General features: G+C 39.3%; 1 protein-coding gene across 5 annotated transcripts in view; it reads right to left on the bottom strand.

Moving 5' to 3' along the window:
* FAM13A (family with sequence similarity 13 member A) overlaps positions 1 to 14,795 on the bottom strand; it is a 136,458-nt gene that overhangs the window by 91,459 nt on the left and 30,204 nt on the right. For all 5 annotated transcript variants that reach the window (XM_027731756.2, XM_039382064.1, XM_039382065.1 and 2 more), the window contains exon 5: positions 7,186 to 7,345. In XM_027731756.2, the coding sequence (XP_027587557.1) occupies positions 7,186 to 7,345 (160 nt within the window). The remainder of the gene's footprint in view (positions 1 to 7,185; positions 7,346 to 14,795) is intronic.

Here is a 14,795-nt window from a genome sequence, read left to right as displayed (position 1 = left end):
GGGACTATGATAATATCAATGAGCATTTGTTTCAAGAAAAAACTGTGAGAGAGAAAAAAACAAAGCTCCTAAGCATCTCAACTGCAAAATCAGTCAGCTGTATTCAAAAAATTTATAGTATACTAGAAATATGGACAGCAAGAGAAAGACATTTGTTATGTGTCTGTGTTTCCTTTAGATGTCCTAAACCTTGGCAAACTTATTCTCATAATGTGTTAAAATGAAAATATTACTGGTGAAATTCTAGCTAAAGAAGAATTGGCATAATAATTTATTACTTTATAGAGTTTAGCATTAACATATTTGTGTAAATATTCAGGATTGCATTTAGTAACACCACAAGCGACAGATTTATAATCTTGCGAATGCTTTAATGAATTTCAAGAGCAGAAACATTCTGTTTTAATAATACATATACAGAATTGTCAAAAACAGCAGCGCTCTTTGGAAAGCTCTTTCAAAATTACACGAGAATTGTTCAGGGGTTTTTTCGCTTGCCTTTCTGAATCACAGCATAAACACAACCATCCTCCTCGCTCCAGACTGAATCTGCTATAGGTGAAGGGTTTGGAGGCTTATAAACTTTCACCTACAAATCTCATATTGCTCATTTCCTGTCAGCTCACATCTTTAAATGTCATTCTGTCTGAATCACTATATACCCTTACTATAAACATGCCCATCTGCTCACTGGTGGACAACTGCAAAGTGAATTCTAGTTGAAGAAGTACTAAATAGAAAATGGCAGACAGACTTCCACAGGTGCTCCTTCTCCTCATGTACTTCCCACCCATCTCCACATCTCCCATGTGAACCCACTCCCACCCTTTGGGCTCCCTAGCCCAGGCAGGAGCAAACTTGTGTGACCTGCCCAAATAAGGGGATACTTGCACAAAACAGAAATGTTTGTTGAGATCTTCAGAAAGGATTTCCAAAATAGATCAGTTCCTGCTGTTTGCTGATGGGAAAGAATTAATCCAGTACTGAAAGCCAACCATTAACACGATGCTAAAATGGTCCCAGACATGAAAGAAGAATAAAGGAAACTATCTAGACCCTGTAGGCTTAGCCAGGGCAGTGTAACATAGATTAGAAACGGATGTCTTTTTTCCTGACGTAAATGAGGGATTGCTCTTGTGTGTTGCTGAGTGTGTAACCATGGGGCCACAGCTCTGAGGTGACAGGGAAGGAGGACTTATTTTGAGGGAGCCCACTCAGTCATAGAGTTGGGGAGTTCTCAGCAATTTCTCCCAGATCTTGTCAGGGGATCAGGTCCTCATGTTAAGGTGAAAACAGCTGAGGAAAGAAACATCTATGAGGGAAGTCTTGCTTTACTCATCTGGGGAAATAAGCTGAAACATTGTGGCTTTCCATGGAGGTGGATAACTGACTGCAAAGGGAGCACAGTCAAACCAATATGGAGAACTCTTTGACTACCTTACTTTTCCTACATCTCCTCGGGAATGAGAGGTTCAAGTCCTACCATGGGCTGAGTGATCTGCTCTGAGTGTTCAATCGGAAAGAGCAAGCAAACAGTCCACTTTCAGATAGTGCAGCCCAAGTCAGCTGGAGCTGACATAAAAAAAATGCACTTAGGGGTTTTGACGGATCGGGTTGGGCACTACACACTTTGCATCCACCAAGCACCAGCAGGTTCAGCTACATGCAGTGGACTGCCTCCCTGTTAGAAATCTAACAGCAGGCTCGCAGAACACAGTGTGTGAGCTTTTGCTGCCATTTAAAGTACGAAGAACTAGTCTGCCAACTAATCCTCTCAATTGAAGTGGCAACTTTTGTTAGAAGACTGGAAACAAACAGGATAGAAATGCAAGAAGTTAGTTGCATCTAAAGGGTTGTTTTGAAACTATTAGTTTTTGCAAAAACCAGCAATAGACCAATTTCTGTAGCTCTTTAGTGATTGAAATCTGTCTGTTCAGAGGTCATCAGTATGTGCCTACAATATACTGACAACGATAAAATTGTACATTTATAATTTTTACTTGACTTTATAAGTTCGATTTTTAATTCAATTCCAATGTTACAATATTAATTTTCTAAATGTACTTGCTTTCTCTTCTGCATCAGGTGAACAGGGCTACATATTCTACAACACAGCACGGCAAGAATGAGAAAAGCCTTTTGCATTCCTGTCCTAAAAATATAATCAAACCAGGAACAGCATTATATCCTCATCAGGCCAGCGCTTGTGTTTCAGTGCAAACACTTATGTGCTCTGAGCTGACTGGTTCTTAGAACTAGGTGCTCTGTCAAGAAGGCATAAGACTGAAAAGGTGGAAAAACAATTAAAAAAAAAGTCTTGTAAGCCTGCATGACTAGGTAATAGGTTGTACATTTTATCTGAAGACATTACTGAGCTAAAACACATGCTATTGAAAATTACATTTCACTTGAAACCAGGGGAAAGGATAACTCCAGAAATCTCTCAAGAGCGAGTCTCATAATAGTTTGCCTGCCCAGATTTCCCTTGTCACTTGAACTAAATAAAAATCTTCTTCACTGCCTATCTTTGATCATTAGAGAAGCCTAATCACTATTATTCCAAGGTCCCATTTAATTCTAGTAGTAACAATACACCACTGGCTAGCTATAAAACATAGGACTATATGCAGCTGCAGTTCAATCAGCAATTTAAGACCTTTGTAAATGAAAGGTCCTCATTCAAAATTATTATTTGTTGTTCCTGTAGGTTTTGTAAATCTCTTTATTCAAGAATGTTATAAAACTGGAAATACTGCAACTCAAGACTGACTAATCTTTCATTACATAAGCTGTCACTCAGTTTAGTGCCACAAAAATCTATCAGGACTGTATCGATACACACTAGGAATTCTGTTCCAAAGTAAAATTTAAACTATGTTTTATGATAATACCCTGACACTTACAATGTGAAAATGCACAGCAGTGCAGACATATTGTCAGAAGATTAACTGTTCACACACAACACTGCCCAGTAAAAACCAGCTATTTATGATCCTGAAAATGTGAACACAAAGCAAACACGTATTCAGAACATTCAACCCACTTCACCCATTTCTCTCTAACTAGCAGAGCTTATTGATCAACAGACTGAGACTCTTACACATCGTTCAGTGGGTTAGGAAATTAAAGTGAAGCTTGGATAAAAGCATTAAGGATTGTAGTAATGTCTGGTTGCAAATGAGACCTGTAAGTCCAACTTATTCAGGAATTAAAAAAAATACTAAATCAAACCCCATAATTCATTTACGATAAGGAATTTCCAAATACATATACAAACATATATACATTTCTGAAGAATACTTCTGCCTGCTGGTCACCAACCTGGATGATCATATGGATCTCATTCTATTAGGTGGAATGAAAACCCAATGAAATCCTTCCAGGCAAGGCATCAGGAACCTGACAGTTCAACTTCCCATTGAAAAAGAAACTCTTCTAAGATAAATTTTCTATTTTGTTAAAATTCTACTTTTTTTTTAAAATGTAGATGTTTCCAAAGAAACACTCCCCATCATTTCTAATTATAATACTACCATATGCTTGAGCAATGAGCAAGAGCAGGTTTAACAGCCCTGAGAACAAAGCAGGTACTGGAACACTATTTGCGGAGAATTCCAGCTCCCTTACTTTCTGAAATAAGATCCATTGAGAAAGCAAGCTAAGAAATCCTTTTACCCAGCACAACTTGTCTTTCCCAATGACTGAGCAGCCTTTGAAAGAAGGAATATAACCGGGATGAAGGTGTTCCTGTGCCTCCTCAGTGCACATATGCAGCAAGAATGGTAGTTCAACTACCAGTAGCCCTACAGAATCATGTCTCTTTTTCCCATCTGTAACATTTATTAACTTTTGGCCTCCTTAACACATATTTTCTTTAAGCTGCCGCAGTCTGTACCTGATTGAAATGCACTTGATCCTTCTAGAAGTCTGTAGCATTGTGGATTCCCCACAGCTATGACTAACATAGTAGACAAGATGCAACTTGCTCCACTGGAGCTGTTTTTCCTTTCCAACAGACTGGTCCAAGAGAAGCTTGATGCTTTCATGACTTTATCTAAACGAACCACATATTTGTGTTTTCATTTTAAAAGAGCGGTATTTCTTGCTTTTAAAAATCCACTGATTTTCTAACCAAAGTGTGGAAAAATCTTAAGATATCCAGACCATGAAGTGTCAGGAGTCATGCAAGTCTGGGAAGATGACTGCGACAACATTCCCATCTTGGGATGGAATAGCATGAGCCACTAGCTCCCTATTTTTGGGTATTTGCTCTAAATTAACGATTTAGGGTTGATGTAGACTTCAAAAAAGGTTATTAGGAATGGATGATGTGAAGCAACAGGCATTTAAGCCACCTCAAGAACAGCCCAAGACTACAGGGAGAAATAATATTCCTACAATATCTTCAGACACTAATTAAAGGTGGGTTCCTGTTTTTCCAGTTGAAATTTCAGCACCAAAGTAAAGGTATGAAGGAATAAAAAAGAGATAAGAAAAAGCAGGGCTAATTTTGCAATGCAGTAAGCTAGAAAAGCATACTAGAGCAAGGAGAGAAGTACATTGTTCAATGTACTTTTTGATATCTTTCCTTATTTTTTAAACCACTGTCATTGTGCTTCAAATTTTGATTCAAGTTAGTCCTTCTGCAAATTTTTGGCTTTCTTATCCTCGTGTATGAATTTTCATGCTTATAGATGCTCTTTCCAAACTCTTAGTCAAGAAACACCTGGATCAGCACTGATGGTTTTGACTATCATGAGGTTAAACTCTTAACACAATGTAAAAACTGATTTCTTCCTATAAGTACCTCCATCCCCTTTTTGGGAACCTTACCTTTGGGTAAGGATAACACCAGCATTCCAACTGAAAGGAGGAATTCATGCTTGTGTACGAGAAGTGTCTCAATAAGCCCTAGCCCCAAACTATCCACCTAGAAGAACACATAAGGCAGGTTACATTACCGAAGCCACTGTACTAACCTAGAGAAAAAGTTATCTCCACAGTCAAGAACGTAAAAGAGAGGATGGCAAAGAAATACAAGCTGTGGAGGGGCTACCGCAAGTGTGCAGAGTGACTGGAGGTGATGGAAGGCTGTGTATGAAGAGTGCTGGAGCTTCTGCACTTCACTACAGACTGCCAGCCTTTTCCCTGGACTGGGAACAAAGGGCTATCAAGTTTGAGTACAGCAAGAATAGTGGGACAGGGCTGTGGGAATTCAGAGAAAAATGTCAACATGGAAAAGTGAGAAAGGAGTGAGAGTGAAGGCAATTATAGGAAAGGTAGCAGTGTAGTGACTCAGGGTGAAATGCTGGCAAGTGATTTGTGGGAAGGAATGACAGAATACCCCACGAGGGAGTGAGTGAGGTTATCTAAATCTCTCCTCACCCTCTTGCTGATCACAACATAAAAGCTAAACAAGCCATTTAGATAAATGTAGCTGAGTTTGGTAAAGGACAGATCCTACTTTTCCTCACTTTCCTTGCCATCTGCTCTCCCATCCCATCATGGTTCATATTTGAATGCAACACCCTTAAAATCAACAGGGTCTCAGTTTATGAGAGCATTGTCCTGAACATCCTACATTTTTCACTGCTTTCAACAGGATTACTTGGCAAATTTCTATCCACTTACCTGTAGATGTATCAATGGCTTTTCCAGAAGCAGCAACTTGTTATTTGCTGGACACTATGACACAAGTCAGGTCAAATAATTCTCTGAGGCATATGTTCTTTTATGACAGAGACACCAGCTGGTTTCTAATGTATGTAATGGCTCATAAATTAGCAAACTGGCAATCACTTTTCTCTGCTGAATCTCATTTGTTACCACTTGGATTTCTCTTCAAGTGCACCATCTCTATTATACAAACTGGCAAGGATAGGGGGTATCTGCTAGGATACAAAAAATGTAACCTTTGAGAATGGTAAAAAGCGTCCTTTAGTAGCGCCACCTGACAAATTTCAACAAAAACTTCTTAGTATCTTCACTACATGAAGTTAGATGATTGCATTTCTTGTGTTTGAGTATTTGCCTTGATTTAACTAGAAAACTTCCCACCCATGTTAGATGGGCAAGGAACAAGGTCAAATTTTTGCAGCTGACTGCCAATTGAATTTTGAAAATATCAACAAGATCCAAAGATGCAAACACAGTGCAAGCCCTTGTGTTCAGGTACAGCTTATTCCTCTCAGGCAATCACCTGTCTCCTGAGGCAAAGAGATGGGCAACACTTTCCATCTCATATGGGTAACTATACCTTTTAGGATATTTTGTTAAAGTAATTCTGGTTATCACCATGTACTTTGATAGCTCATATCTCTGAATAGCTGTGGGAAATCTCCCAGATTTCCACCTTGGTGCACTTCCAATTACCAATAAGTCCTTAGAAGTGAAAGACTACCTTGACTTTTGCAACTGGGAGAGACTTGAAGGAGGAGGTATATCTGAAGCCTTTCTTCTGTGTTCATTTTTTAGAAATATGTTCTTCACCTGTTTTTGTTGCTGAAGTGACCATCTGCTGCTAAACATCAAAAGGCCAGGCAGACCATTTCCATTACCCAAAAGTTACTGTGACTTCCGTAACATAAATTAAGGAAGACAGTGGAAGGCTACCAGCCATTCTACCTCCAAATTATATAACTTTTCTTTAAGAGCTCCAAGGTACTTTCTTTGAATAGTAACTTTTATTTAATGCTTCTCTTCAAGTGCTCTCAGGAATGGCCATTCTGAGTCAGAACATACAACTTTTAAACTCAGGTACATATTTGAGACAAGTAGACTTCACAGTGGCAAAGGCTAGAGACCTCATACTGTCCTACAGTATGGAAGTTCATAATCACTGAAGTACACCATAAATGATCACCATGTCAGAAACCTTGAACATTTCCTAGAATTATTCTGCCTCCTCATTTAAAAACATTTAAATTTTAGTGAATATATTTTTTAAATAAATAACAGTGTGCAGCTAACAAAGCATAAAGATGTTTAATAGAATGAACTTCCAGACTAGTAATGAAAATTAGCCTATCAGCAGAATCAATTTGTAAACTGCATACCAATCAATAACACAGAACACTATTACAACAGTGCCTGTCTCCCACTTATCTAAACATTTATGTTTTGAAGCCTGCAATAAACCTGAATTATGAAATCGCTGTAAGAAAATGAAATATTAGAGATACTCACTTTTACCAAAATTATTCTTGCTAGCTCTTCACATACAGGCTTTTCTTCATCCTTCTTCAAGCCTTCCAGTTCAAACAAGGTATTGTAATTTTCCAGCATTTTTGTCATTATCTTGTTGCAGATCTCCTGTTCTTTTATACCTTCAAATCCAGAGGGCACACTAAAATTGGACAGAAGATAAAGCAGAGTGTTTATAGGGACTCAACATACAAGAGTTCCTGCACAGAGTCTCTATAACATTTCAGTTGTGGATACAGGCTGGCTAGCAGGCACAGGAAACTCCGTCTTGGAAAGGAGGATTGTGCCTATGTTGGTAACAACTACCCTTATTGATATAAAATACCCAACCTGTTGGCCAAACTACCCACTCCAAAAAATCTAGGCAGAGATCTAATTGAGACAACCACCAAATGGGGTACCACCAACCCTGCTATAAGTTCGGTTTCATGACTGCAATAGACAGCATGAGGCATTCAGATGCTCTGGTTTGTGATAACCTCAAAGGTTATCACAGGATGAGTGAAAAAATTAAGAATACCCACATTCTAAGCAAAACACTAAAAGTGAAGCAAGATCTCTGCATTCAGATGACCCAATGCTATACATAACATTTTCTAATCTAATGTTTGAGTTGGCATTTCTTTCAAAAGTAGGCTCATAACTCAAAGCGCTTTTTAAAACACGGAGATGGAGGGTGCCTTCTGCAGAACAGCCTACGAGATTAATACAAGAAGTGGTTCCTTACTTCCAGTTTCCGGGAGAATAACCAACTACGTGGCTGCTGAAGAAGCAGCTTCTTGGTTTCTTGAAACAGGCCCCTTTGCAACTAGGAATTGCTTGCCACAGACGTTAAAGGCACACAAAAATCATAAGATACTGATTTGGAAGAAGCATATTCCAGTCTATGCTCCTTTGCCCTCCTTATGTGTTTCACACAACTCTCTCATGTAGTAAAAAAAAAATATTACTCAAAACAGGGGATACAATTTGCTGAAGCTTCTAACAATCATCTGCTGGAATATAGGCTTTCTAAACTTTCTATTGGACTTTGCTGCCCATAACTGACTTAAATTCTGTTTAAATGCAAAGTGAAATCTCTGAAGAATCTTCTTCAGCATTCAAAACACTTCTCCAATCATCCAGTATTTCTTATTGTACAGTACTTCCAGCAGACACACTCCTCTCAATAAGCCACGAAGTGGCTGCATGGATGTAAATTTTCTAAGGACCTTATAAAGCGGCAGACTGCAGACCAGGAGTAGAGAAACACAAAAGCTTTAAAGGGAAGAAGCAGAGGAGCAAAAACCAGAAACAAAATAAAGTTTCAAGTATCTTTTGGCTGAGGACAACTAGCGGTTATATGAGAGGAAAACATAACCCAAACCCCCAAAAGCTAAACAAATACCATCTGAGCTATTTTACAGCGATGTAACTTGAAAGCAAATCATTGTTTACTACAATCAGCAAATTAAAATTCATAAATAATTACCTACTGTAAAACTGCAACTGCAGTTTATTGGTGCCAGCTGTGCATTTCAACAAGAAGACTCTGGAAGCAGATGCTCCCAGAAATTTGCCATCAAAAAGTGCTTTTTTGTAAGGGCTGCATGCTGCTGATCCTTCTCAATACTTTATTCTCTGTAGTACATCCATATGTCAACAGGGAGAGTATCCTACTACAGCAGAACACATCTCTGTAAACTCCAGAAGAGAATCTTTACCGCTATCATTTCAACATTTAATACATGCTAGAGTAGTAGGACCTGAATTTTAAAGGATTGCATTATTTTACACTGTAGAACTTTGGCAACTGTAAAAAATGTGTCAGTCTCAGCTGATTGACTGATTTCATCAGGGTGGAACCTGGCCTCCAACTAAATAAAGAACAAATAAGACAACTGGTATTGACAGATGTGCATGTATACTCAGGTCAATTCAACTCAAAGAATGTCACATTCACTAAAACTTACTAACTGGCCTGAAGAAAAGTGTATGTTACCAATAGGCCCATGTAACAATCCTGATTTAAGGAAACCCCTCTTTCCATGCTACATGATGTGCTCCACAGTTGGTATAGTGCAGAGCTTGCTTGCTTGCTAGTTCAGGCAAATCCTGACTCTTACCTTCCTGATTTGTTTCTCCAAAATAGAGTACAACAAGAAGCCTGGCATCCCTGTGAACCTCATTTCCAGGAAAAGGACTAGAAATGTACTAGAGCACAAGTCAAAATAAAGACTCCAGATAGCAGAACCTTTCCCTAAACTCCATCTGCTGGGAACTACAGCCAACACCTCCCTACCGGGAACAGCTAACATCAAAAATCTCTGATTGCAAAACAGGCCAGTCTACAAAGTTTCCAGAAAGCATAGAAACAGTATTTCATTTCTGAATAATTCCATGACTTTCTTGCCCTCCCTTCCCCACATTACCTTGTCAGTTAAACTTTACTAAATCAAATCTGTGAAAAGTCTAACATCTTATTCCGAACAATTCTGTACATGTATGGATAGATATGCAGAACACAAGGCTAAAGCTCATGGCTTTAGTCATTTTTAACACCTCTCTCTGAATAAAGCAAAGCAGTATGGTTTGATTTATTTTAAGGGCAATGTACTATATTTTATTCACTGCCATCTCTCTGCCACTTAAACAGGTATATTTTACAAAATTTCTAATTTATTTTTCATTTAATTGCTGTTTATTAGACTTCCATCACGGTAAGGACTATTATACTCTTTGAGCTCTCCATGGTGACATTTTTCTTGCAATAAATATATGCTGAGCTGAAGATATGAAGTTTATATTACGAGCATGCACCACCCTGCCTATTTATACAAATTAAACTCCATCTGTTGCCACAGTGCATGATCCACCAGTCTAGCTAGATTTTTCTGAAAAATTATGTAAAAAAATAGTATCTTACTTTAGCTCTTCTTAGTCTGAAAAGTTTGCATCTACAAATGCCACTTCAACTGACTAGAAAAACCCAGTCCTTTGAGAAGTATTCTCTCACCACCTTCCTGATGCACATCCTACTCCTTGCAAATTTTACAAGTTCTTTTGTGAGGATCCTGTTAAAACATCACAGCAAAACTGTGCTCATAGTCATGGTCCTTTTATGTCTATTTTCACGTTAATTAGGCATTACAACTGTGTTGCTTAGAGAGTTAGGCACACAATTTACTCCAGATACAAAATCCTGAATAGCGGGACTTGATCCCCTTATAGCCACAGATGTAGGAACCACTTCAGTAGTAGCACCAGAAACATGAGCTTCACTACCAGAAACACGTTTTCTAGAAGGGAAGCATAAACAGGCAATTTCTGTGGTTATTTCTAGAAGAAAAACTGTTGATAAATTCAGGTCTATCTTAGTGATTTGAGCTGGAAAACTCCCACTGAGAAGTAGCTTGCAAAGTCATGGACAGATACATAGCATAGGCAGAGCAAGAAGCAAATTCTCTACCGTCCCCTCCTGATTCCTTGGACACCTCATCCTTCCCAGAAGGCGCTCTGAACAATCTGTGCGCAAAGCACAGTGGCTCAGTACATATTAATTATTTGGAAAAAACACATTTTTTCTAAACCAGGCACCAGCATTAACAGCATCTGACTCAGTTAAGCAGGGCAAAAGGCAAAGGTGCATTAATACCAAAAGTTTTACAGGATATTCAAGATCCAAATTACTGATGAAGACACTTAAAAGCTGAAAAAGCAGTAGTGCTGAAAGTGAAAATATTAACTGGGAATAGGATCAAGTTATTAGCTCTTCAATTCAAAATATGTCACTCAGTAGTATTTCACACTTCTGCACAGTCCTAACAGCATGCCTGGCCCCTGGCCCACCCCTGCAGCTCCATGCAACTCCCGTCCATGCAGATCCATGCTCACATGTTCCTTATGTTCTCCCAGACCATGTGCATGTCTCCTTCCATAGTGATGCTCAGGAAAGCTAGTCTTAAATGGGTTAAGCCACATTCAAGGCTCTGTGTCACAACTCTTACCCAGAACTAAAGTGACATAGGGTCAGATTAACTCACTGTGAAAGAATTACTTACATTTCATACATTAGTTAAATGAATTTACATCAGAATCTCTGTAAACAAGCTGTAACAGGCTAAATGCAGAGTAGGCTTATGAGACAGCAAATCTCCAGACTCTACTGAGAGTGATGGAGTAACACACACCAACATTTCTGCATCTGACAGGCATCACTACAAGGCTCTGTCGTCATCCACCACACCTGGGAAACTTGCTTCAAGCAGAAACAGGGGCCAGGAGGACTTGGGATGTTGTTATCTGTCTGTAATAAACTGAACTGAGATCACTGAACTGATTTCCCCAGGCAACAACTGCTGACAGCTCCCTGTCACAACTGAGAAGCAGAGATTTCCATGTGAAAGGGTCCATCTCGTTAGGAATTCCCAATAGTGTTTGACCTTATCCTGTCTGACATGCATACTACCATTTCCCTAAGTGGCTTTGCAGAAGTAGCTTGCATGGAATGACAGCACTGTAATCCTACTTTACAACCACTGCAGGGTATATCCTCTGACTCCTACTTCTGCTGTTTGTACAGTACCTTTTGTAGAGGAGCTCCACAAAGTCACCTCACCATTCTCCTAGGGAATCCAGCCAGAAATGAAGGGACTCAAAGGACAGGGAACACTTCATGGGTTTTTTGTTTTTCCAGCCCCCACAAAACATTTTTGTTAGTACCTCAGATGCCCATGAGTCCCTCAACAAGTGCAACTGAAGACTCTGAGAGCAGATCTGCTGTAACATTTAGAAGTTACAACTTCAGACAGTCTATTCTGTCCCTCTAGACAGAACATTACTGTGTCTGTAACAGACATGACCTCGTGGCTACAACTCATCCCTGTACTTCAGCTGATGAAAGTGATTTGTCCTAACACACTGGACCACAAACTGGTGCATCTGAAAACAGGCCCATATTCATGTCTGCAGATTATAGTGCAAGATCGGAGCCTAACAGGTACCCAAAGATAAAGCAACGCTAGCTAACCTGAGACAGGTGTTCATCTCCGTCTGTATGACTCATTTACATGCTCTGCAGCATTTACAGGCTTATGTCTCACCAGTCTGGATGAAATGAAATGACAGATGACACTACCGAGATTTTAAAGAAGCATTTTAGTTTCTGAGGTACTGGAGAGTCAATTTTGAGGCATCTACCTGCTTGCCTGTTAAAATCTGTTTTGGATAATTTTCTGTATCAGATTCAGGTGCCTAAGCATTATTTGCAGCAGATGCATAACGCAAACTTCAGGTAACACAGGTAACACAGAGCAGATAGAGTAGACTGTCTTCATTTATATGCAATATCTTTAGCTTCAGCAAAAGTTCCATTTTTTATCACAAAGTTACAGTGAGAATAGGCATCTTAAAGAGTGAAACCTACACAAAGGGGCACAAAGGGCAGCCCACAGCCTAACATCCACTCTCAAAGTACATTGCTCTCACCTCCAAACATTTCTAAGCAGCAGCTCTTCAAAAACACCCCTTGTAATTGCATTTCAGCTGTATTGCTGAACTAAACCACCATTTTGTTTTGTGCATATCAGGAAAAAGTTCTTCACTAAGAGGGTGGCTGAGCACTGAAACAAGGCTCCCAAGGAAGTGGTCATGCTCCCAAGGCTGTTGGTGCTCAAGAAGCATTTGGACAACATACTTAGACACACGGTTTAATTTTTAGGTTGCCCTGTGTAGAGACAGGAGTTGAACTCCATGATCCTCATGGAACCCTTCCAACTCAGGATATTCAATTGTAGTTTTTCCTTTGAAACTGGTCCTCCACTTAAATTCTGGGTGTATGCTTTATTGCCAATCCTCAGTTAAGATCAGAAGGACAAACATTTTCAACCCACAGCAGTAACTGACTTTAATGGAGCTTTTACAGCAAAAGACCAAAAAACCGAAAACACCCAACGCAAAACCAAAACAACAGAGCATTTCCTATTGAAATAATCACTATTTCATTCAAGAGATGAAATAGAAAATATTATAACACCTGACACAGGACAGATGATAAAAGACAAATTTAAAGGAGTGGGCGTTCACTATGAGAACAGAAGGCTTGAGATGGAATTTGGCCAGAACACCCCTCCACTTATGAAGAGAGCAATACATCTCTAGCAATCTTCAGTTTATTTTACATAAAGGTCATTCAATGGGCCCCAGATGACAAAACTAAGTACACAACAGAAAAGAAACAGAAGAAAAGACAAAAATATATCTCAGAAAGCCTTGGCAATATAGTTCCTTACACAATTTCCAAAGAGGAGGCAAGCACTCATAAGTATTTAATATGATTATGCATGAGAACATTTATGGCCTTCCTATATTATGTTTGATGCTTTAAATTGGCATCGTAGGGTGTAGCATACTGAATTCTTGCGGAAAACAATTCCTTTACCCTGCTGGAAAATGTAGTATTTAAAATCTACATAAACCCTGCAAGACAGGTTATGGTTGCATGCTCCAATATGCAATAGTCAATGTTTAAACAACAATTTTCAGTACTCAGTTTGACCCCGATCCTGGATGCACAGTTGTTTTTAAGATTGATGCACTTCCTGAAAACAAAACCCATTCATATAATGTTTCAAAGGCCAATATTATGCACTGAGGAGTTCTAGTTCAGCCCCTCTGCTTTCACTTCAGCTTCATATACCCAATCTCTGTAGGCTCCAAGGCTGCTAGAAACCAAGGTAAGACAGTCATGCATAACTTCAGACTAGATTTTAATTCTTACAAGTTCAGCATCTCTGAAATACCTACAGCTACCCTACAGAAGATCTACCATTTTCTCTGTATCTAAAGACAATACACTTTTCCTCCATACCTAATACTTTCTTGTGCAACCCTTCAGGTAATTTCTGTTACGTACTCATCATATGTAAATAACTGCATCTAACTCTGACTGGTTACCTGCATTTGCCAGCCACTTTTGGGGGGATGGAGCAATCCCTCACAACATGCTTAATCTCTGCTGGAATGAAGCACAAGCAAGTTAATGAGGGCTTGAATGATGGAGGGCACACGTTCAGACCATTCTTTGAGAAACCGCTTCAAAAAATGGGTGCAAATGGATCCTCTGCTTACTCTAACTGGTAGATCTCATGTCTTACAATCCTAACCAAAGGACAGGACGAGTGCAGCAGCCCCTCTGATACCCAGCTCCAAGAGAACAGAGAAGACGAGGGACAACTCAGCTGGTCCTCTCCTTTCCAGCACAAGCTGTGGGAGTTGAGAAGAGACCACACAGCAGGCCATAACTAAAGCTGTGTCTCTACCGAGGCTGAAATTTAGGTCAATGGACAATAACTTCCTCTAGGAGTAACCACACTGCAAGTGTTAATACTCTACACAGATTACCCCAGTGACAGAAAAGACAACTTTTTATGTTCCTTCATGCTTGTTGTTCTTCAAGGGCTGTATTTCTCAATATACTTGACCTTTGCCTTCCATCACAATAAATTTGAACAATCCAAGTTGGAAGAAAACAGTGAATTAAATCTCAAATCTTCTGAGCTGTTTGACCTTGCCCTTTACATCTTCCTATATCTTATATCCCACTTCATTACAAG

Source organism: Pipra filicauda, unplaced genomic scaffold (assembly GCF_003945595.2).
Source record: "Pipra filicauda isolate LSUMZ 115617 unplaced genomic scaffold, ASM394559v2 scaffold252_size1811890_pilon, whole genome shotgun sequence".
NCBI classification, from domain to species: domain Eukaryota; kingdom Metazoa; phylum Chordata; class Aves; order Passeriformes; family Pipridae; genus Pipra; species Pipra filicauda.
This window is presented reverse-complemented; position numbering and strand designations above follow the sequence as displayed.